At 37.2% G+C, this 25,028-nt stretch overlaps 1 protein-coding gene across 9 annotated transcripts in view; it reads left to right on the plus strand.

Moving 5' to 3' along the window:
• MBNL3 (muscleblind like splicing regulator 3) overlaps positions 1 to 25,028 on the plus strand; it is a 128,789-nt gene that overhangs the window by 38,886 nt on the left and 64,875 nt on the right. For all 9 annotated transcript variants that reach the window (XM_027962953.2, XM_042242571.1, XM_060408413.1 and 6 more), the window contains exon 2: positions 15,987 to 16,838. In XM_027962953.2, coding sequence (XP_027818754.2) covers positions 16,662 to 16,838 — 177 coding nt within the window. In that variant the 5' untranslated portion in view covers positions 15,987 to 16,661. The remainder of the gene's footprint in view (positions 1 to 15,986; positions 16,839 to 25,028) is intronic.

Raw genomic sequence — 25,028 nt, forward strand, 5'->3', positions numbered from 1 at the left:
GACCATTTCTGTCCTTTATCGAGCCCATTTTTGCATGAAATGTTCTTGGTATCTCTAATTTTCTTGAAGAGATCTCCAGTTTTTACCATTCTGTTGTTTTCCTCTATTTCTTTGCATTGATCACTGAAGAAGGCTTTCTTATCTCTCCTTGCTATTCTTTGGAACTCTGCATTCAGATGCTTATATCTTTCCTTTTCTCCTTTGCTTTTCACCTCTCTTCTTTTCACAGCTATTTGTAAGGCCTCCCCAGACAGCCATTTTGCTCTTTTGCATTTCTTTTCCATGGGGATGGTCTTGATCCCTGTCTTCTGTACAGTGTCACTAACCTCATTCCATAGTTCATCAGGCACTCTATCTATCAGATCTAGGCCCTTAAATCTATTTCTCACTTAGGATTTGATTTAGGTCATACCTGAATGGTCTAGCGGTTTTCCCTACTTTCTTCAAGTTGAGTCTGAATTTGGTAATAAGGAGTTCATGATCTGAGCCACAGTCAGCTCCTGGTCTTGTTTTTGTTGACTGTATAGAGCTTCTCCATCTTTGGCTGCATAGAATATAATCAATCTGATTTCGGTGTTGACCATCTGGTGATGTCCATGTGTAGAGTCTTCTCTTGTGTTGCTGGAAGAGGGTGTTTGTGAAATTCACCCATAGCCAGGAATTAAGTTTAAACATGGAAACGTGATGTCAGTGAAAGGAACTAAATGAATGAGGACAATTGGGTTAGATGTTTGGAATCTGCCCACCTATATCACAAGATATCAGATATGATGAAATCAGACTATGTACTCTTCATGTGTAAACTAACAATTTCAGGCATTTTAGCCAAGTAGATGAACCTTTCTGGGCCTCTGTTCAAGGCTGAAGTAATCAATAGTTTACTTTGCTCCTTACTGGCTTTGATAATTCTGCTGTAATTTACAGTTATGTGGGGTTGTTTTCATATTTGATAGGGGCTTGATTTTTATATGCCTTCCTTTTTAAAATCTGAAATCTGGATTTAAACTACACACCTTACAGAAGTAGAAACATAAGTTATTTTCTCGTTTATTGAGGCAAGCTAGAATTGAAGTTGATAGATTTCAGAATTGTTCTTATAGAAGATGAGTATTATATTTCAGGGTTTAGGTGTTGCTTTCCATTCTCAGGGTACAATTAAAGATATTTTTTTCCAGTTTCTTTCAACTTTTTGTAATCTTTCCTTTGAGACTTGTTGACACTGACCTTGAAAGATAGAAGAGAACTATTCTACCTGGGCCAGGAAGACAACTGTATAATGATAGTATTATAGTTACACATCTTTCTTTAGCGTTAGCAAAGCCATTTACTACTTGTCCAAAATTCGGTTAAAAGATGTTAAAAGAACAACCTATTTTACATTTTCTGTATTTTTTTAATAAAGAAACACTCATAATTTCCAATCTAGTATAAATCACTCTGAAATATCAAGCGAGAAATGGAATTCTTATTTTAGAGGCCATTAAGGATATTTTCAGGACAGTATAAAGTTTGGGAAATAGAGAACTTAAGATTCTGTCCTGTCTGTTCTCCAAACTCTTCACTTTTAATTCTTTTTAAAAATTTCAATTTATTTAAGCAAACAAATAAAAATATTCATCCATTTCTGCCACCCTCACCCCTGGCAGCCACCAATCTGTTTTCTGTATGAACAGTTTGGTTTTATATATGTGTATGTATGTTTTTTTTTTCCACATGTAAGAGATCATATGGTATTTGTCTTTCTCTGACTTATTTCACTTAGCATAAGACCTTCAAGGTCCATTCATGTTGTCACAAATGGCAGGATTTCATTCGTTTTTATGGCTGAATAATATTCCAACATATATACATGTATTTCACAGTTTCTTTATCTATGTATGTACACTTGGGTTCTTTCTCTACTTTGGCTAATGCAAATAATGCTGCATTGAACATGGAGGTGCATATATATCTTCAATTTAGTGTTTTTGTTTTCTTCAAATAAATACCCAGAAGTGGGATTGCTGTATCATATGGTAGTTCTATTTTTAATTTTTTGAGGAACCTCCATACTGGTTTGAGTGCACTAATGTTCCTTTTTCTTCACATCCAAACCAACATTTGTTATTTCCAGTCTTTTTGATAATAGCCTTTCTAACAGGTGTGAAGTGATAGCTCATGTGGTTTCTCTGATGATTAACAATGTAGAGCATCTTTTCATGTGTCAGTTGGCCACCTGGATATCCTATTTGGAAAAATGTCTATTTAGATCTTCTGCACATTCTAAAATCAGATTCCTTGGCTTTTTTTGCTGTTGAGTTATAGGCATTCTTTATGTATTTTGGATATTAGCCCTTTATCAGATATATGATTTGCAAATATTTTCTCCTGTTTGGTAGGTTGCCTTTTTATTTTGTTGTTGGTTTCCTTTGCGGTGCAGAAGCTTTATATTTCAGTGTGGTCCCACTTATTTTTTATTTTGTTGCTTTTATTTTTGGTGTCAGGTTCAAAAAATCATTGCCAAGAGCTTTGTCAAGGAGGTTACCACCTATGTTTTCTTACAGCAGTTTAGTGGTTTCAGGTCTTATATTTAAATCTTTAATCCATTTTGAGGGAATCTTTGTGTGTGGTATAAGATAATGGTTTAGTTTCATTCTTTTGCATGTTGTTATCCAGTTCTCCCAACACTGTTTATTGAAGACACTATCCTTTCCTCATTGTGCATTCTTGGCTTCTTTTGTTAGAAATTAATTGAGCATGTATGAGTGGGTTTATTGATGGGCTCTCTATTCTTTTCCAATGAAATGTGTGTCTGTTTTTATGGAATACTGTAATTACTATAGCTTTGTAATATAGTTTGAAATCAATACCATGGAGTGATGCCTCCAGCTTTATTCTTTCTCAAGATTGCTTTGGCTCTTTGGGGTCTTTTATAGTCTCATACAAATTTTAGGACTGATCCTCTATTTTTGTAAACAGTCTCGTTGGAATTTTGATGGGGCTTGTATTGAACCTGGATATTGCTTTGGGTGGTATCAACACTTTAACAATATTAATTATTTCAATCCATGTGCACATAATATCTTTTCATTTATTTCTGTCTTTTAAATTTCTTTCATAATGTCTTATAGTTTTCAATATATAGGTCTTTTACCTCCTTGGTTAAATTTATTCCTATGTATTTTCTTCTTTTTGATACAATTGTAAATAGGATTGTTTCCTCACTTTCTCTTTCCAGTAGTTCGTTATTAGTGTATAGAAACACAGCAAGCTTTTTTTGTATTGATTTTGTATCCTACAACTTGTTTGAGTTCTCTTACTAGTTTTAAAAGTTTTCTAGTGGAGTTTTTAGAGTTTTCTATATATAATATCACATCATCTGCAAATACTTTTTCCCATTCAACCTGGATTTCTTTTTGTTTCTTTTTCTTGCCTAATTTCTCTGGATAGGATTTTCAGTATGTCATTGAATAAAAAGTGTCTGAAAATGTCACTTGTCTTGTTCCTCATATTAGCAGAAAAGCTTTAAGCTTTTAATCATTGAGTATGATATTAGCTGTGGGCTTGTTGTGTATGGCTTTCATTATGTTCCTCTATACCCTTTTGTTGAGAGTTTTTAACATAAATGGTCCTGAATTTTGTCAAATGATTTTTCTTGAGATTATCATATTATTTTTATCCTTCATTTTGTTAATGTTGTGTAGATGTTAAACCAGCCTTCTATCCCTGGAATAAATCCCACTTGACCAGGATTTTTAAAATAAATAAATAAAAAATTAAAATAATAAAATAAATTTCATTGAGGTATAATTGACATACATTATATTAGTTTCAGATGTATTGCATACTGATTAGGTATTTGTATATTATTTGAAGATGTATGATCTTTTTAATGTATTATTGAATTCAGTTTGCTAATATTTTATTGAGGATTTTATATCTATGTGCATCAGGGATATTGACCTGTAATTTTCTTTTCTTGTGGCAGTTTTGGCTGGTTTTGACATCAGGGTAATGCTGGCCTTGTAAAATGAGTTTGGAAAAGAACCATTCTCTTCTATTTTTGGAAGAGTTTGAGATGGATTGATACTAATTTTTCTTTGAATGTTTGGTAGAATTCACCAGTGAAGTCATCTGGTCCTGGACTTTTGTTTGTTGGGAGGTTTTTGATTACTGATTCAATCACCTTATTTGTTATCAGTCTGTTCTGGTTTTCTGTTTCATAATGATTTGGACTTAGTTAGTAGTATGTTTCTAGGAATTTATCCAGTATTTCTAGGTTGTCCAATTCGCTAGTGTTTAATTCCTCATAGTAGTCTCTTATAATCCTTTGTATTTCTATGATATCAGTTGTAATGTCTACTGTTTTATTTCTAATTTTGAGTCCTCTCTCTTTTTTTTCTTGGTGAATAACTCTTTATTAAAGTAGCCAGCTTTCCAATTAACTCTAGGCAATTAGCTTACAGATAAACATTACAGTCATGTGTATAATGTGAATGTGAAATCATGCCTCTAGCAACAGTAACTTCAGAGATAGAGGATAGAACTCTTGTGTATTCTTGCTCAGGAAATTTACTTTCCCAGAAAACTCCCTTCAAGTCGACTAGAACTTTGGGCATTGATGTATTAAATTACTTGAACCTTGAAATCAGGGTGTGTTTGGTCCTCATCCAGCTTTTTTATCCATAAAGCTTTTTTCCTCTATCCTTTCACTAGTCTTATAAGTGCTCCTAAAAAGAATTGGAGGTTTTGTACTGAGATTGAGAGTCTGAATTTATTGGACACAATACCAGTGATGAAGTCAGGTAAGGATGCCTACCTAGATCGTGATGAATCCCTTTACATGATCAAATCACTTATATGCTACTTTAGTTTACCTCTCTGACAATAGTCATTCTTATGTGACTCACAAATTTGACTAAAGAGTTCCTTGAGCTGTTTGTAAGTATTTAAAGGATAATTAAACATTTTGTGATAGCTTCTGATGATTGTTTTGCAATTTGTGCACGTGTGTGTGTTGGTAGTCAGTGTTCAACCAAATCTTATCAGTGAGTAAATTGGCCATGAAAATTCAATTGAGTTCAATTCAGTATGTACTTTGGGAGGAGTGTGAACATTTTCCAGTCACTGAGGTGCTGGTTAAAGTCCTGTAGCAAGAATTTACAGGATGCCATTACAGCCAAAAAATTGCTATCTAAATGTAATTCCTGGCATGAGCTTGTTCTGTGACAAAATCTGAAAAAAAAAGTCCTTGTTGAAATTTCAACTATGTTTTTAAAAGGAATTTAAAAGATTGAGATTGAAAAGCATTTGAGCTACTTTGTAAAATTGGAATAGTTATGTGACCTTAATGATGGGGGTCATTGATAAATGTGTAATTAAAATGAAAGCAGGAAGCTGCACTTTCCATTTGTTTTTTTATCTACTTTTCATGCCAGCCTGACTTAAATCATTGCCTGTCCTATCCTCCCAAAGCCTGTGAACTAGAGAGGAATACTCTGGCTTCCACCCACTTCTCTCTCATCTTTTCTTCTTCCAGAGTGTGTCAGGTGTGTAAACTCTGCTCTGATAATGTTGTGGGTTCCTTAAATAAAAGAATTTTTCAAGGGCGGATCATTGTTAACCATACTGTGTTTATGGCCGCTAAGTTTCTACTCTGCTTAAAATCTTTGAGAAAGGCTCCTATTTCTGTAGTAAGCACACACTCCTGGAGCCATTTTTAAGAATGTTCAGAAACTACCTACACATAATTTCTTTACCACAGTATGAACCTGCTATCCTAGCTAGCCCACCTCTGCTCAACTTCCTACAAAATCTTCTCATCCTCATCTGTGCTGTTCTTCTTTCCAGGAAGTCTCTCTGACCCTCTACCCTCACCTAGGCTCTGCCCTCACCTAGGTCCTTCTCATTCTTTAAGGTCCAGCTCCACTTTCTCTTCTTAGAAAACTCCCTTGACAACTTCAGGCCTGAGTGATATCCTCTTCTCAGAACTCTCATCCCATTTGTTGTCAACGTCATTGAATTTTGCCGTTAATTGCCTACATTACTGCTGCTGATGTTTAGTCACTAAGTTGGGTCCGGACTCTTTGTGACTCCAAGAACCATATAGCCCACCAGGCTCCTTTGGCCATGGGATTTCCCAGGCAAGAAGACTGTAGTGGTTTGCCATTCTCTTCTCCAGGGGATCATTCCCACCCAGAGACTGACCCAGTGTTTGCTGTGTTTCCTGCTTGGCAGGTGGATTCTCTACCACTGAGACACGTGGAAAGCCCCAGTTGTCTACATTGTTTGCTTTTATTTCATATCGTGTTGTTCGTATCTCCCAAACTCAGTAGAGGTTTGTTGAGTACAGGCAGTGTTTTAAACTCATCTGGTTCCCCCGATGTGCGTGACTTAAGTCTGTGCCTATAGTTGGTGGACATAATGAATATTTGTTGATTAACTGATATTTTCCCACATGAATTATTTTTTAAATTTATTTATTGAGATATAGTGGATTTATGATATTATTAATAAAAAAGTTTCAGGTATACAACATAGTGATTCACAATTTTTGAAAGATTGTACTCTGTTTATAGCTGTTATAAAATATTGCCTATATTTCCTGTGCTCTACAATATCTTCTTATAGCTCATTTTATGCATAATAGTCTCTAGCTCTTAACCCCCTACCCCTAAATTGCCCCCTCCCCTTCCCTCTCCCCGGGCTTCCCTGGTGGCTCAGAGGTTAAAGCGTCTGCCTGCAATGCGGGAGACCTGGGTTCAATCCCTGGGTCGGGAAGTTCCCCTGGAGAAGAGAATGGCAACCTACTCCGATATTCTTGCCTAGAGAATCCCATGGACAGAGGAGCCTGGTGGGCTACAGTTCACGGGGTCGCAAAGAGTCGGACACGACTGAGCGACTTCACTCACTCACTTCCCTCTCCCCAGTGGCAAACACTCGTTTGTGTTATGTGAGTCTGCTTTTTTGATACATACACTGATTTAATGTTTTTATTCCATATACAAGTGATAACGTACAGTAGTTCTCTAACTCATTTCACTAAGCTTAATACCCTCTAAGTCCATCCATGTTGGACTAACATTTCATTCCTTTTTCTGGCTGAGTTGTATTCCACTGTATATGTGTTCCACGTTTTCTTTATCCATTCATCTGTCGATGGACACTTAGGTTGTTTCCATAACTTGACTGTTGTAAATAATGCTCCTTTGAGCATTGGGGGTGCATGTACATTTTCAAACTAGTGTTTTCAGTTTCTTGGGATATATACCCAGGATTTTCTGGATCATATGGCAGTTCTATTTTTAGTCTGAGGAACCTCCATACTGTTCTCCACAGTGGCTGCACCAATTTACATTTCCACTGACAATGTACAAGGGTTCTCTTTTTTCCACATCTTCACCAACATTTATTATTCCACATGAATGTTTTTAAAGACCTCATTTGTTTGAACTTTAGGGAATCATAATAGGTATTTTTTAAATAGATAAAATGAATGATGGTACGATTTTTTATTTTCGCCACCCTCCCATCTCCATTCATTGCCAACCAATTGAATGTACAATTCTCAGGACCGGGATTTAATCTTGTTCACCTTTGCATCCCCAGCACCTGGATCACTGCCTAGGTCAATTGGATGCCCAATAAATATTTGTTGAATGAATCTTCAGCAAAATCACCCTGTACACATTAAATGCAATCAGTCTTGTGACATTTTGTATTTCTTTCATCTCAAATGCTTGAACATTATAGGGTTTAAATTTCCAAATATATTAAGTTTCTGTTGTCTTCAATTTTAAATTCAGTTTTTTTGTTATCTTTTAGTGGCTCTGGGATTTCTGTCCCACAGACATAAGCAATTAACCAGTGCTTTTAAATAACAACTGTGTTTAGAATCCAGTTTTAGGTTGTTTTTATGTTAAACTGGATTAGTTTTAAATATTTACATGGCATTTATTAGCAAATTCTCATAATTTAATATATTATTTTTAAAGAGATATATCTTTAAAAAAAAAAAAAAAGATGAACTCCTCTGACCAACAAAACCAATCACATATTTTGCCAGAGGTATGTTTGAAAGAGACACTGTAGCACCTGTTTTTTTTTTCCCTTTTATGATCAGTGTATGAACTGAGGTGGGTCTTTTAATTGCTTTATGAAATAGAATAATTTGACTTAACCTGACTTTTTTAAAAGATAAAGTTATTATCCTGGGAATATTGTGAAAAAAATTCAGTGAGGCTTTTTTTTTTTAATAAAAGCTTAATGAAAAAGTTCTGCACATAGGTGAAATATCCTTATTTTTAGAGACTTATTTTTTTGTTCAGATAGAAAACTCAGTTTTCCATCAGATGCTTGTGAAATCATGGTTTCCATCTGTAGATCTGAGGACCTCTCATATGCTTAAAGAACACAGGTTGGTGGACCACTAAGCAAAACATGTGAGGGAAATAGAACTTGAAGCAAATTCGAAAACTTGAAAGCTTTTAAACTTTGTCAGCCTGCCAATTCAAGCAGTGTGTGGCAGGCATGTCATATATTCATAGAGCCAAAATAAATGGCCACAAGGAATTCCTAGGTAATACAGATGTAAGGAAAGCTTAAAATGGAAAGAAAGAAAACATTGTTTTCGTTGTTTATTCAGGAGGTTGATAAATGCATTTAAAGAAATGCCTCTTGAGATATTGCTTTAGCTGCCAGAGAACATCTTTGTGATCTTCTGGACCAGGCATTGGCATTGTTTCTGTGTTATGTGCTGACTTGTGAAGGGAAGGCAAAAGAAAGGAGGAGATGAGGAAAATATAGGAAAAAGTGAGGGCAAAAGTAGCTGCTGTCAGTGACCTTGCATGCCACTCAGGAGCAAGGTGCTATTTCCATAGTATCAGTTGAAAATATTTATTAATTTTGTTTTACCATCAAGAAAAATTCCATGAGAAAATATGTGAACCTTTCAATATATGTAATATATATATATTTTTTCATATTCTTTTCCACTATAGCTTATATAAGATATTGAATATGATTCCCTATGCTATACAGTAGGACCTTGTTGTTTATCTGTTTATGTATAGTAGTTTGTATCTGCTAATCCTAAACTTCTAATTTATCTCTTCCCATCCCTTTCCCCTTTGGTAACTGTAAGTTAGTTTTCTATGTCTGTGAGTCTGTTTCTGTTTTATAAATAAGTTCATTTATATCATATATTAAATTCCATATATAAGTGATATATGATATTTGTCTCTGTCTTTTTTCACTTAATAGACTACTCTCTAGGTCCATCCATGTTGCTGAAAATGGCAATATTTCATTTTTTATGGTTCAGTAGTATGCCATTATGTATGTATATATATGTATATACAATGCAGGAGACCTGGGTTCGATCCCTGGGTTGGGAAGATCCCCTGGAGGAGAATATGGCAACCCATTCTAGTATTCTTGCCTGGAGAATCTCCTTGGACAGAGCAGCCTGGCATCCTACAGCCCATGGGGTTGCAAAGAGTCTGACATGGCTAAGTGACTAAGCACACACATATATACACATATATACACACCACATTTTCTTTATCCAGTCACCTGTTGATGGGCACTTGGACTTTTTCTTTATCTTGGCTATTGTAAATAGTGCTGCAGTGAAACTGTCTTTTCCATTGTATCTTCTTGCCTCCTTTGTTGAAAATTAATTGACTATAGGTGTGTCAGTTTATTTTCTTGCTCTCTATTCTGTTCCATTGGTACATGTGTCTGTTTCTATGTCAGTACCATACTGTTTTGATTACTGTAGCTTTATAGTATAGCCTAAAGTCAGGGAGCATGATACCTCCAGCTTTTTTCTTTTTCTTCAAGATTACTGTGGCAATTTGGGGTCTTTTATGGCTCTATATTAATTTTAGGATTATTTGGTCCAATTCTCTAAAAAAAAAATCTCCTTTAAAAATCACATGAAAAAATACTTAGGAATAAACCTGACCAAGGAAATAAAAGACTTTATTCTGAAAACTATAAAAATTGATAAAGGGAATTGAAGATGATTTAAAGACATAGAAAGATATCCCATGCTCTTGTATTGGAAAAATTGGCCATGCTACCCAAAGAAATCTACAGATTTAATGCAGTCCCTATCAAAATAATCATGACATTTTAAAAAAATCCAAGATAAGATATTGTTGCTATCAAAAAAGCAGTAATAGACCATTTCTTATGGAAACTGAGTGCTGTATATATCAAGAATTTCAAATATTAATACTTCAACTTGAAAGCTAGAATTATGAGAAAATACTCGATTTTATGTGTCTAATAGATATGAAACTGACAGAGGTGGCCAAAGCTCAGTCAGCGTAGAAGGTGCTCAAGTGACAAAACTCCTTGCTTGAAAGGGTTAGTTACCATTTAATCTTTGATCTTTCACAGTAAGAATCCCAAGAAATGCTTAAATGCTCTAATTTGAAATGAGAAAAACTAAGTAAGACATGGTCTCTATTTTTATGGAATTTACAATCTAATAAGGGAGAAAAGTTAAGAGCCTATAATAAAAGTGTGATCCGTACCATAAGAGAGATACAATATTGTGACATGATTAAGAAAGTGGGCTCTGGTCTCAAGACTGGTGGGTTTGAACCATGTTTTGATGGTAGCTACATGAAGTTGTGCAAGATTCAACCCTTCCCAACCTCTGTTTCTCCATCTACAAAATGGGAACAGTAGTACTCTCTTCAAGAAGAATCCTAAAGGCAGTAAAACTTGGTAATTCCTGGGATACTGCTTTTAGTGACTTGTTTCTATTCAATAATGTTTTGAGTGTGTGTTTAAGAATGTCGTTAAGTTACAGTGCTTGGTGTACCATTCATGGGTAAATTGGAGCCCCATGTTAGAATACCTAGGGTCTGCTTCCAGCCCTTCATAAACTCTCATAATCATTCTACTTCACTAGGCCTTTTGTTTCTTCTCTATTTAAATGATCATAGGAAGTTCCATGACAGCAGAGACCTTATCTGTCTTGTTCCACATCTAGAACACATGGTAGACATGGATAAATGTTGGTATAGCACAACTTGGAGATATTATGAAGATGGCACTACAATATGTGTGAACATAACTTTGAGAAGGAATCATAAGTACTACAGAGAAATGCTTGATTTTCCTTGTTAAAGATTCCTAAGAGAGATAAGAGATAGGAAATGGCTACATTTCTCTACCAGGATCTAAGCATGAGATTTAGAGTCAGAGAATCTTGCCAGGAGCTGTGCTTCTACCACTAAAGGCTTTGTAACTTCAGATAAATAATTTAACCTCCTTGAACTTCATTTCTTTCACTGGTCTTTTTTGGGTTATCTCCTTTGCTGTAGAGTATTTTTTAGGGCTCCAAAGATCAATGAGATAAAAACACTTGTGAGCTGCAAATACTATACAAGAACAAATGTACTAAGAAATGGTAACTTTTTAAGTTCTTCCTTAGAATCATGAAAAGCAAAATTGCATTCCTATTACTCAAGTCTAAAGTAGTGAAGATAAAGTTGTGTTGTCTCCCAAAGTTGATTTTTACAATGGACTCCCTCACGCCCGGCTTTTATACACAGATGAGCAAAGCTGCATGAGGGAACGTCTCTGCACTGCCACACCAGCTGTTTTTAGTTGTTGCACCTAGCTGGTTCTGTGCCAGCTCCAAAAATAGTTTCAGTCTGAAGGAAGACATGCAGACAAGTTCTGGCTGGAAATGTTTTGAGGAACTGGCCAGGGGCCCATCAGAGGTTACAGGCCAATTTTAAAAATGAAGAAAATTCCTTCTCCCATTCCCTCTGTCGTATATAAAATGCATGGCCAGAGTTCAGTTCCTGTTTGTATTTTTCCTTTGTCAAAGTTTAAAGTTCAAATTTATTATTCATTATTGTTTCTGTAGTTGATAGACCGATAGGAAAAAATCTTCCTTCAGAACTTCACTCACTGTCTTACGCACTGAGAAAAAAATTATTATATAGATATACTTTTTTGTTATTTTTTCTTTCAAATGTATTTAGGCAACCTATATGATTTAGTTATGGGACTAAATTTGACTACTTCTTTAAATATAAACTTAAAAACTCACAGGACATACTCCTTTAGAAGTACTTTCTATAATATAAATGTAGAAATGAATTTACTCTTGAAGTTCAACTTAGGAATACTACTTAGAAGAATTTGTGCCTAAGAAGAATCTAAGAAAGAAAAGACTAGGGTAGCCAATTCTATCACCTGTGAGATTTTTTTGTTGTCGTGTGTCTTTAGACTTAATAAATAGCTTTTTCAATATATAATTCACATACTGTCCAGTTCACTCATTTAAAGTATACAGTTTCGTGAATGGGCTTTTAGTATATTTGAAAATTGTATAGCCATCACCACTATCTAATTCCAGAATATTTTCATCGCCCTCAAAGGAGACCCTATACACATTCAGTAGTCACTCCACTTTCTTCTCTTCTCCAGGCTCTTAACAACCATTAACTTGTTTTCTGACTCAGGATTTAATATAAATGGAATCATACAACATGGGGCCATCATGACTGGCTTCTTCCACTTAGCATCATTTTTTCAAGGTTCATTCATGTTGTGGCATGTGTCAATACTTTATTCCTTTTTAGGATAGAATAATATTTCATTGTGTGGATATATCACATTTTGTATATCCACCCATCTGCTGATGGATGGATCAACCTCTTGGCTACTGTGAATAGTGCTGCTATGAACATGAGTGTACAAATATGTCTTCAAGACCCTGCTTTCAGTTCTTCTGCGTTTATACCTAGGCATAGAACTGCTCGGTCATATGGTAACTGTTTAACATTTTGAGGAACCGTCAGACTGCTTGCCACAGCAGCTGCACTATTTTACATTCCTACCACCAATGTTCAACAGCCTCAGTTTCTCCAGTTTTTCTCTCTTTTTTATTTTAGCCATCCTAAGGCTGTATATTGTCACCCTGCTTATTTAACTTATATGCAGAGTACATCATGAGAAATGCTGGACTGGAAGAAACACAAGCTGGAATCAAGATTGCCAGGAGAAATATCAATAACCTCAGATATGCAGATGACACCACCCTTATGGCAGAAAGTGAAGAGGAACTAAAAGCCTCTTGATAAAAGTGAAAGAGGAGAGTGAAAAAGTTGGCTTAAAGCTCAACATTCAGAAAACGAAGATCATGGCATCCGGTCCCATCACTCCATGGGAAATAGATGGGGAAACAGTGGAAACAGTGTCTGGCTTTATTTTTGGGGGCTCCAAAATCACTGCAGATGGTGACTGCAGCCATGAAATTAAAAGATGCTTACTCCTTGGAAGAAAAGTCATGACCAACTTAGATAGCATATTCAAAAGCAGAGACATTACTTTGCCGACTAAGGTCCCTCTAGTCAAGGCTATGGTTTTTCCAGTAGTCATGTATGGATGTGAGAGTTGGACTGTGAAGAAGGCTGAGCGCCGAAGAATTGATGCTTTTGAACTGTGGTGTTGGAGAAGACTCTTGAGAGTCCCTTGGACTGCAAGGAGATCCAACCAATCCATTCTGAAGGAGATCAACCCTGGGATTTCTTTGGAAGGAATGATGCTAAAGCTGAAACTCCAATATTTTGGCCACCTCATGCGAAGGGTTGACTCATTAGAAAAGACCCTGGTGCTGGGAGGGATTGGGGGCAGGAGGAGAAGGGGACGACCGAGGATGAGATGGCTGGATGGCATCACTGACTCGATGGACATGAGTCTGAGTGAACTCCGGGAGATGGTGATGGACAGGGAGGCCTGGCGTGCTGCGATTCATGGGGTCGCAAAGAGTCAGACACGACTGAGCGACTGAACTGAACTGAACTGAACTGAATGGATATGAAGTGGTATCACTTTGTGGTTTTCATTTGTATTTCCCAATCTGGCTGTTTAAATTAAAGAATATACTTTAAATGTTTTTCTAGAGGTCATTCACCTGACAACCTTAACGGGCCAGAACATACTGCATGGAACATATTGCAAAAGGGTTTCCAAATCTGTAAGAGTAGTCACACACCACACACCCTCTGCAGGAAAGCCTGGTACTTTGTCCCCAGATTCTCATATAGCGAATAACTAGCTCTTATTTAACATTCATGATTATGTAGTCCAGAAAGGAGGTGGACAGTCCACCATGGCAGATACTGTGGCAAGAAGGGAAGTTACAGTAGAAGTGACAATTAACACTCTGCTACTGAAAGGGAACTATAATACTTCCCAGGACATTTATAACCCCAAGTCTTCAACCAGAGGTCCAATTATGCTCAGTACTTTTTAAGAAGGCAACACTACATATAATATGTTTAAGAATGACTTAGAGAAACACATTTTGCTGTTAAATGGATAAGCTTGGATTTTCCGTATATTAAATTTCCTAATGGTATCTGAAAAATCAGGTGAATGTAAAGATAAACCAGATCCTGTAAAATTCAGATTCTGTAAAATTACTGAAGAAACTGTTTAAAAAAGTAAACGAGTCCAAAAGACTGTTCTATACATCTGTGTCTCTTTTGCTGTTTCACATACAGGGTTATCACATTGAAACATGTATAATATCATATATGAAGCGAATCGCCAGTCCAGGTTCAATGCATGATACTGGATGCTTGGGGCTGGTGCACTGGGATGACTCAGAGGGCTGGTACGAGGAGGGAGGAGGGAGGGGGGGTTCAGGATGGGGAACACGTGTATACTTGTGGCGGATTCATGTTGATGTATGGCAAAACCAATACAATATTGTAACCTAATTAACCTCCAATTAAAATAAATAAATTTATATTTTAAAAAAGTAAATGAAATGTTTTCAAGAACTTTCATACTGCTTTTTTGATGGGTTAACAATTAGTTGATTTGTCTGATACTCAGAGCTTACTTTGGCTTTAGAAGATCCCAGTTAATTTTGGTATGTGTTCATGCTGATAAATTAACAGTTATCTTCTCAGCTGAGTTTCTGGAAATCGTTGCTGGTTGACAGTGGGTTGAAGTGCAAACCCTAAAACTGCACAGTATTTAATATATGACCAGTGTATGGAACAGTGCGTTCTGTCTCACTTATTTGTCCACGCTGAAACTTACTTCTGAGTTTCTCAATATCCCTTCATAAAGACTGAGAACTAATAGAGCGTACACAGAAAAAAAATAAATCCAGCATCATTTCGAGGGTTTCTTTCTTGAAGCACATTTTACATTTCACAATCTTTCCCCTGCCTCATTTGCAGTGGGCCTCCAGCTAGTTATGTCATGACTGTTTCATGTGATCATCAACAATTTACATTTCAAGTACACAGTGTCCTCTTTCTGATTTCTGGATTCTGAGGGCAGAACAAGCCTTCAACCAGACCATAGTAAAGCCAGTTTAATGGTAGGCCTTTGGTAGCCTCTAAAAGCTGGAGACACACAGGTGTCTAAAGGTGCATAAAGGGATGTCATGTCAGGGTGTGGCATTTTCTGTGCAGTGGAACCCCAAATGAATTTCTGCCCCCAAACAGATCAAAATGCAACAGTCTTTTTTTCTTTTTAATTGGGCTGTTGCCAAGTCTTATATTTCAACAGTAAGTCAAAGAGGTGGCTTTCTTTTGCTATGTGGAATTCTACACTGGGAAATGGCCTTCTTACTGACAACTGTGCTGCGCTGCACCGTCAGTATGTAGATGAATGCGTGTGTGCTTAGTTGCGCAGTCATGTCTGACTCTTTGCGACCCTATGGACTACAGCCCACCAGGCTCCTCTGTCCATGGGATTCTCCAGACAGTAATACTGGAGTGGGTTACTACCATTTCCTCCTCCAGGGGATCTGCCTGACCCAGGGATTGAACCTGTGTCTCCTGTGGCTCCTGCATTGCAGGCAGTTTCTTTACTGCTGAGTGACTGGGGAAGCCCCAGTATCTAGATGCTTCCTGTTTCAAAGAGGTTATGTTACTGCTTTTCCAAATCTAGAGTTTTAAACAAAAGCATTGTGTTATATTAGCTAATTTTAATTTATTTTATTTTTGCAGGTTTCTGGAAAGTGCCTTTTCTGAAAACGCTGCAGCTTGGATTCCACCTCAGAGCTGTCTCTTTCTAAACCCCTCTCCCTACCATCAGCACTGCCACCTCTCCGCACCCTGCACCCTGCCAAATTTTCTCAATTTTCATAGTCATTTTCTCTCCTCCTGATTTTGCGACCAAAAGAAAACTCTTGCAGTTGTAACATCCTACCAATCTTAATCTTTAAATCCAAGATATAGGGAGAAAACCTTTTCTCCCCTTGATCTGAGACCATTCCACAAATTGACGGGCAGCCAGCAGCATATGCTCTTTTGTAAGAATAATTGAAAACATCAACTGGAGAGCACAGAATCCTTTTGAAATTCTGCCAGTTATTTGAAGTAACTTTGGCAGAGGAGAAACAAAACACTCAATATCTTAACGTTGACAGTTGCCTTCTTAGGAGTTGGTCTCGAATTTGATTTTTAGTTATTCCAATACAATTTTTATTTTACGGTGAGCTTTTTGTTTGACCACTCAGACCAAATTTGACTTAAATTCAACCCTAAGTGCTAACAAAGAAGCATTTCACCAAAGCAACCTGTTAGCTCTTCACATTTAGCTTGAATTTATTTTTAACCTTTCAACAATAGCACTAATAGTGCTCTAGAGAGGGTGTACTTGATTTTAAGTTTGCTTTCAACATGACGGCTGTCAGTATTGCCCTGGTTCGTGATGCCAAGTGGCTGACTTTGGAAGTGTGTAGAGAATTTCAGAGAGGAACCTGCTCTCGAGCTGATGCAGATTGCAAGTTTGCCCATCCGCCAAGAATTTGCCATGTGGAAAATGGTCGTGTGGTGGCTTGTTTTGATTCTCTAAAGGTGAGTCTCATCTAAATGCACATCATTTAAAATCGACACTTGTTGATTTCTGGGCATTTTGAAATATGTTGTACTTTGAAATTAGTCAAGTTAATAATAGTATGAAAGTGATGTTTGTTTTTTAAGGCAGGATGGAGACTTTGTATTTGTAGAACTAGGCCAGACTAAAGCACACCCATCAAACTCACTGACCAAGATAGGCAGAGAAAAAAGTTCAAGAATTTTTGCAGGAGAAACTATAGCCTTGCTTTACTTTACTTCTGTATTTATTATTTAGATGTTTAATGCAGTGATTATAATCCTCATATTAACTTAAAGAAGTCCTTACTGAAATAGCTTGTTATCTATGTTACCAAAAGATACTTGGCAGGGACGAATCAGAGGGTAAATAAAGTCAGATGGAGAGAGTAAAATGTGAAAATCTTATCATCCAGGAGGAAAATGATGGCATTTTGAATTTTCTTAGTCAAAGCCTATTTTGAACCTTTAACTTGAACTTACTGCTACAATACTAGGTTCATATCATTTTCTTCCTAAACAGCTGATTGACCAATTTCAGATTTGTGAGCACATTTTATAAGGAAAGTTTTATTGCCAAGGTTATCAAACCTGAATATTATGTAGTAGAGTACAAACAAAATATAAGGGAGGATGAGATATTATATAGAATAGAACATATATGATTACAGAACAAAAAATATACCGATTTCCATGTTTTATTCATGGTTATCCTTAAATTAAGGGTCAGTCAGTCAGTCAGTTCAGTCGCTCAGTCGTGTCCGACTCTTTGCGACCCCATGAATCGCAGCACGCCAGGCCTCCCTGTCCATCACCAACTCCCGGAGTTCACTCAGACTCACGTCCATTGAGTCAGTGATGCCATCTAGCCATCTCATCCTCGGTCGTCCCCTTCTCCTCCTGCCCCCAATCCCTCCCAGCACCAGGGTCTTTTCCAGTGAGTCAACTCTTCCCATGAGGTGGCCAAAGTACTGGAGTTTCAGCTTCAGCATCATTCCTTCCAAAGAAATCCCAGGGCTGATCTCCTTCAGAATGGACCAGTTGGATCTCCTTGCAGTCCAAGGGACTCTCAAGAGTCTTCTCCAACACCACAGTTCAAAAGCATCAATTCTTCAGCACTCAGCCTTCTTCACAGTCCAACTCTCACTTCGATACATGACCACAGGAAAAACCATAGCCTTGACTAGACGGACCTTTGTTGGCAAAGTAATGTCTCTGCTTTTGAATATGCTATCTAGGTTGGTCATAACTTTTCTTCCAAGGAGTAAGCGTCTTTTAATTTCATGGCTGCAGTCACCATCTGCAGTGATTTTGGAGCCCCAAAAAATAAAGTCTGACACTGTTTCCACTGTTTCCCATCTATTTCCCATGGAGTGATGGGACCGGATGCCATGATCTTCGTTTTCTGAATGTTGAGCTTTAAGCCAACTTTTTCACTCTCCTCTTTCACTTTCATCAAGAGGCTTTTAGCTCCTCTTCACTTTCTGCCATAAGGGTGGTGTCATCTGCATATCTGAGGTTATTGATATTTCTCCCAGAAATCTTAATTCCAGCCTGTGTTTCTTCCAGTCCAGCGTTTCTCATGATGTACTCTGCATGGAAGTTAAATAAGCAGGGTGACAATATACAGCCTTGATGTACTCCTTTTCCTATTTGGAACCAGTCTGTTGTTCCATGTCCAGTTCTAACTGTTGCTTCCTGACCTGCATACAGATTTCTCAAGAGGCAGTTTAGGTGGTCTGATATTCCCATGTCTTTCAGAATTTTGCACAGTTTATTTTGATCCACACAGTCAAAGGCTTTGGCATAGTCAATAAAGCAGAAATAGATGTTCTTCTGGAACTCTCTTGCTTTTTCCATGATCCAATGGATGTTGGCAATTTGATCTCTGGTTCCTCTGCCTTTTCTAAATCCAGCTTGAACATCAGGGAGTTCACAGTTCACGTATTGCTGAAGCCTGGCTTGGAGAATTTTGAGCATTACTTTACTAGCGTGTGAGATGAGTGCAATTGTGCGGTAGTTTGAGCATTCTTTGGCATTGCCTTTCTTTGGGATTGGAATGAAAACTGACCTTTTCCAGTCCTGTGGCCACTGCTGAGTTTTCCAAATTTGCTGGCATATTGAGTGCAACACTTTCACAGCATCATCTTTCAGGATTTGAAACAGCTCAACTGGAATTCCATCACCTCCACTAGCTTTGTTTGTAGTGATGCTTTCTAAGGCCCACTTGACTTCTTCACATTCCAAGATGTCTGGCTCTAGATGAGTGATCACATCATCATGATTATCTGGGTCTTGAAGATCTTTTTTGTACAGTTCTTCTGTGTATTCTTGCCACCTCTTCTTCATATCTTCTGCTTCTGTTAGGTCCCTACCATTTCTGTCCTTTATCGAGCCCATCTTTGCATGTACAAACCGAATCGCCACTCTATGTTCAATACAGGATACAGGATGCTTGGGGCTGGTGCACGAGGATGATCCAGAGAGATGATATGGGGTGGGAGGTGGGAGGGGGGTTCAGGATTGGGAACTCATGTACACCCATGGCGGATTCATGTCAATGTATGGAAAAACCAATACAGTATTGTAAAATAAAGTAAAAATAAAAATTAAAAAAAAATAAAAATAAATAAAGCATAGGAGTTAAAAATGGTAGTAGATTCCTCGTTTAACTAATAAGATTTGCTATGATACATTTGAGATTTTTTTTCAAAATATGTTAAAATGAATTAATATGAATAAGAACCTTTTCAGTTTCTGAATACTGTTTTACTTCATCAAGACCAATTTTATCTCATTAACATTTTTATTTATGGCTGCATTGGCTAATAGAGATGTATTCTTTCGTATGATCACTTATTCAGAAAACATTTTTTCATGACATCCTATTTAAGTAGTTACTTTTGCTTATGTTTTGATGGCTCGTTTTTGTTTCAAACCATTCCAGTTCAAGAATGGGCACTAGTTATAAAGATAATGGCAACTCCTAACATTGAAAATGTCTGAATTGCTCTTTTTTGTAGCAGATATTCTGACTCAAGGGCTTATTTTGTTTTCTTCATTTCATTTTCACTCGTTTCATCTGTAATTATTTTACATATTATTTAAATCATTTATGTATTACTTAAATCAAGGTCTGGGCAGTGCCTTGAATAGAAAAGAGCACTGGACTAGTTTGGGGGTAGGGGAGGTAGGACATGTCTTTTAGCCAGTCCATATAGAGGGTCCACCACTGCACTAGGCACTTTACGTATCTTGTTTCAGAAGTTCCAGCCCCACTACTGTTTCCAACAAAGCTTGAGTTGCTTCATTTCTAATGCATGGATAATTCTTCTCTCCCTAACTTCCATGAGTATTGCTGAGATTCCAATAAGATGACATAAATGAAAAACCATGTATCACTATAAAAATGAATTAAGGACTTCCCTGGCCGTCCAGTGGTTAGGACCTGGTGCTTTCATGTCATGGCCCCAGATTCAGTCCCTCATCAGGGAAGATCCCACTAGCCAAGTGGCATCCCTCCTCCTCCCCCAAAAAGTGAATTAAGTGAAAAGTTACCTTCTTACTATTAACTAAACTGTTGTTTTAGGAGTTCTTCAAAACAGTTATTTAGTTAAGGCTCTATTATTTAAAACTACACATTCATGTTTTAAAGGGCCATACTCGTATCCTCAAGCAAAGTATCACTGTCTTTATGGCTTGCTCTTACAAATAGAGTTCCTTGCAGGCTTTGTAAGTTCTATCTTTTCAGGCATCTGTCAGGAAGAGATGTTTGATCTTACTAATCATTGATACAGTTCACATTGATTTCCCCATTTAAAGGCAAAAGAATGCCATAATGGAAACATTTTGAAGAAAAGTAATATGGAGCATGATTGTTAACAAAATGCAATACTGCACTATCACTTTAAAGCTTGGAAAATGTTTAGCTCAAAAACTACATAGATTTTGAGTATGTTGGCTATCTTCCACCTGGATTGTTCTCAGTAATTGATCACTATCAACTTCAGTCGATCTACCTGGTCAGGAATTATCGTTCAGCAAGAAATCTCCAACATGAAACTTTGCAAACCACTTTTCACATGTTAGATCCGTTATAGCACCTTCTCCAAACACTACACAAATCCTTTTTGTGCTTCAGTTATGTTTTTACCTTTCTTGAAATAATAAAGCATCACATGGAAAAAAACAAAACTACATAGATACTGGCCAATGAATACTAATAAGCCACTTAATTATTTAATTATTTAAATACACTGTTTACTCACTGTATCCAGTATTTTTAAAATAATTTTTCATATGTTAAAATCTTGATGACCAGACACACAGGATAAAGACGATTTGCATAATCTGTACATTCTCAAATTTTAATGAAAATCTTAGAATTTCAAATATACAATGCCTTTTAAAAAAATTAATTTGCCATTTAGATAGCACATGCATTACAGTTCCATATCTGCACAAAAGCTTTGTAGTCCTGTTGTATTATTCCTTATCCGTGATATACACAAAAACCATACCATGATATGCATGAAAACAGTTGACCTAAGTGGGTTGTACTACTGCCCTATCTACAATATACAAATAACATACCTTGATGGTTACTGCAGCATTCACTACCCACTTTGCGTTTCTGTGATTGAAACACTTTTGAAATGTATCTGTGTACTGTTTATTCTTCCATCAGTGGTTAAATAACTGAAGCAATCACTTGATGAGTTTTGGGTGACTGCTTTTGGTTTTTGGTTTTTATAAGGATTCCATTAGCACTAAGTACTCTACCAGATGATGATGGTTCTTTGCCTTCATAATAGGCATAGTAGTTAACAATATCCTATACTCATCTCATAATGAGGGAATATTAGCAAAATAAGGAGGTTAAGCTTGATGGCTAATTGTGCATTGTGCTGAAGTGCTGGACCTATCACTCTATGAATGTTGAGTATTCAGTGATGAAGCTTGCACCATCTTCAGTTAGAGATCTAGACATCACAGCCCATAGATTAATTTTCAGCTACATAAGAGTCTCATTTCATGTTGATATGTAGCTGTTTTTCTTATAACTCAGTTGCCTAGTCCACTTGGCACAATTGATTTCAGAAAGTATTGCTTAACCCATTCTGTGCCAAATTCTTGACATTACAGTTCACATTTAATCTAGGTTAGAATTTTTAGTGACTGTCCCTTGACTTTAACAAAAGATCATCACTGAAAATACCAACCCCAAATCTATGATTGTTTTCATAGCCAATATTATCTTCCTCCATACTTGCTGCTGCTTCTGCTAAGTCGGTTCAGTTGTGTCCGACTCTGTGCGACCCCATAGACGGCAGCCCATCAGGCTCCCCCATCCCTGGGTTTCTATAGGCAGGAATACTGGAGTGGGTTGCCATTTCCTTCTCCAATGCATGAAAGTGAAAAGTCAAAGTAAAGTTGCTCAGTTGTGTCCGACTCTTCGCGACCCCATGGACTGCAGCCTACCAGGCTTCTCCGTCCATGGGATTTTCCAGGCAAGAGTACTGGAGTGGGGTGCCATTGCCTTCTCTATCCTCTATACTTGAAGCAGTGTGATATCTGCCACTTGTTATCCAGGAAGGATATAAGTGCTGTCATTATCTAATTATGAAGGGTCAACATCCATCACATCTGCCCACCCCACTTACCACCTTGTGTAGTTTTTTAACAAAAATTTCCTGGCAGGGGCCTTAGCAGCCTGCATAGTCACAGGACAGCTATGTCAACCTATATACATTCCTAGAAGATGGGAACTGAGCAAGGAAAAACAGAAAACAGCGCCACACTGTCTTCAAATATTGCATATGATCACAAGCATAATAATAATATTTTGGCAAGTGAAACCAGTTGTATAGGTATATGGATGTGAATATATCCTTGTAGGTCCTGAGTTAACTTTGTCCTGAGCTACCAGTATATTCTGTGCGACTATCAGTAGTCACAGCAGTTTCCATCAATTTAAAATTTGATTATTTTTGACTGAATATTTACCTCATCCCTGTTTGCTCAGGGAGAACTTAGCAGGAACAGAAGACTCCTAGCAACATAATCCCAAGGGTTTCTGAATTATGCAAGTTTTAGAACCATTTATGAGCCAGATCAGAGAGGTCTGCCTGCACTGGAAGGAACACATAGACACCGCCTGTATCCTGAGACTCAAGGAAAGTAACATTTTACTTAAGGATCTTCTTACATTACTGATGTTAAAAAGGAAGTATCTTTGACCAGTAAGAGTCAATGCTATTTTGGACATTTCAAAAATCTCTCTTGAAAGAAAAATGGAATTAGAATCAGCATCCAAGTAAATACATATGGATGGCTCAGCCTCACTTTAAAGTTTTTATTTTGAAGTAATTTTAGACTTACAGAAAAGTTTCAAAAATAGTATAAGGAGTTCCTGCATACCCTTCACCCAGCTTCCTGTAATGTCAACAACTTACATACCATACATAGCACAGTTATCAAAACCAGGAAATAACTCTAGTTCGATACTATTAAGTAAATTAGAGACATTATTTGAATTTCACAAATTTCCCTTCTAATGACCTTTCTGGGCTCCAGAATTCAGTCCAGGGCCCCACATTCTGTTTGGTGATCATGTCTCCTTAGTCTTCTCCAATTTGCGACAGTTCCTCAGTCTTTCCACATGACCTTGGCACTTTGGCTGAATACTGGTCACTCATCTCATAGAATGCCTCTCAATTTGGGTTTGTCGAATGCAATGTCATGATTTTGATTGAGGTCGTGCATTTTTTGGCAAGAAAACCATAGAAATGATGTGTATATCATATTTGAGGGTACTTGACGTATCTCCTCTCGCATGGTAACCTTTATCACCTGCTAAAGATGGTGTTTGCTGGCTTTTCTGCTATAAAGTGATCAGTTCTCCTTTTGTGGAAATCGATAAATATCTTCATTTATTCACCATCTCAACATACCATTGACTGAAGGGTCACCCAGTATCCAAGCTGTCAAAATGTGGAAAACGTATCCATCTTAGAAGTCTCTACTTACAGTCAGTCCAGAAAGATAGGGATGAGAAAATGGACCATAAGAGAGAAATAGCAGCAACTGGCCACCAGAAAGACAGAACCCTGGAGAATGGGAAGCCCAAGACATTTTGTGATGTGCTTGACCTTGTCACCTGCTCCTATGGGGTGGCCCCTGTGCTGGAGTCAGCGCCACCCTCCCCCAGCACCTCTAACTTCTGCATCAGGAAACAGGCTTTCTGCCTTTTGTTTTCATGATAAATAACAGTTTCCCCCAATTTTGAAAGTTATTCATCTTTATAAGGGAAGGAAAAATACAAAATAAATTTAAAAATCATACACAAGAAGATAAAAATAAAGTGTAATAAACCGTAATAAAATGTCATCCTAAGTACCACTACCAACATTATGCATTTCCTTTCACTTTTTATAGAATTGTATGTCTGCTGCATAAACCTTGCCTTACCTTTTGCCTTCTTGTAGACCTCTCTCCCTCTCTCACTCCCACTTGCTGATCCTGCAAAGTCAACCTCTCCCTCCCTTTATCCTTCCTGTCAGCTTCAGATTTTTCCCAGAATATCAAAATATATCTAAATACTGCCTGATCTTCTCCCATCATAGACTTTTTAAAAATATACCAATTATCATGGTTATTTTTTTTCTGATAAAAAATATGCTTTCTAGAAAACTGTAATATAGAGATAAAAATTCTTATGAAACCTAACCTGTAATTCCATTACCCAATGAAACCCTTCCCATGTTGGTATATGTCCTTTGAATATTTAATGAAAACTGTTTCTTTAAAAAAAAAAAAAGTTTCACTTGTTCCATGCAATGCAAAAGGCTTTTAAAATTTAGGAAGGAATGATATTTTATAAATATATTTAAAATATTATTTTTCAAATTCTATGAGGCCATCAGAAATTATGTTTATGAGAACCATGTAATAATAATAATAGTAATAAACTCTACCTTCTATTAACTGGGGCTTGCTTCCCTGGTGGCTCAGATGGTAAAGCGTCTGCCCGCAATGTGGGAGACCTGGGTTCGATTCCTGGGTTGGGAAGATCCCCTGGAGAAGGAAATGGCAACTCACTCCAGTATTCTTGCCTCGGAAATCCCATGGACAGAGGAGCCTGGTGGGCTGTAGTCCATGGGGTTCCAAAGA

Source organism: Ovis aries, chromosome X (genome assembly GCF_016772045.2).
Source record: "Ovis aries strain OAR_USU_Benz2616 breed Rambouillet chromosome X, ARS-UI_Ramb_v3.0, whole genome shotgun sequence".
NCBI lineage: Eukaryota > Metazoa > Chordata > Mammalia > Artiodactyla > Bovidae > Ovis > Ovis aries.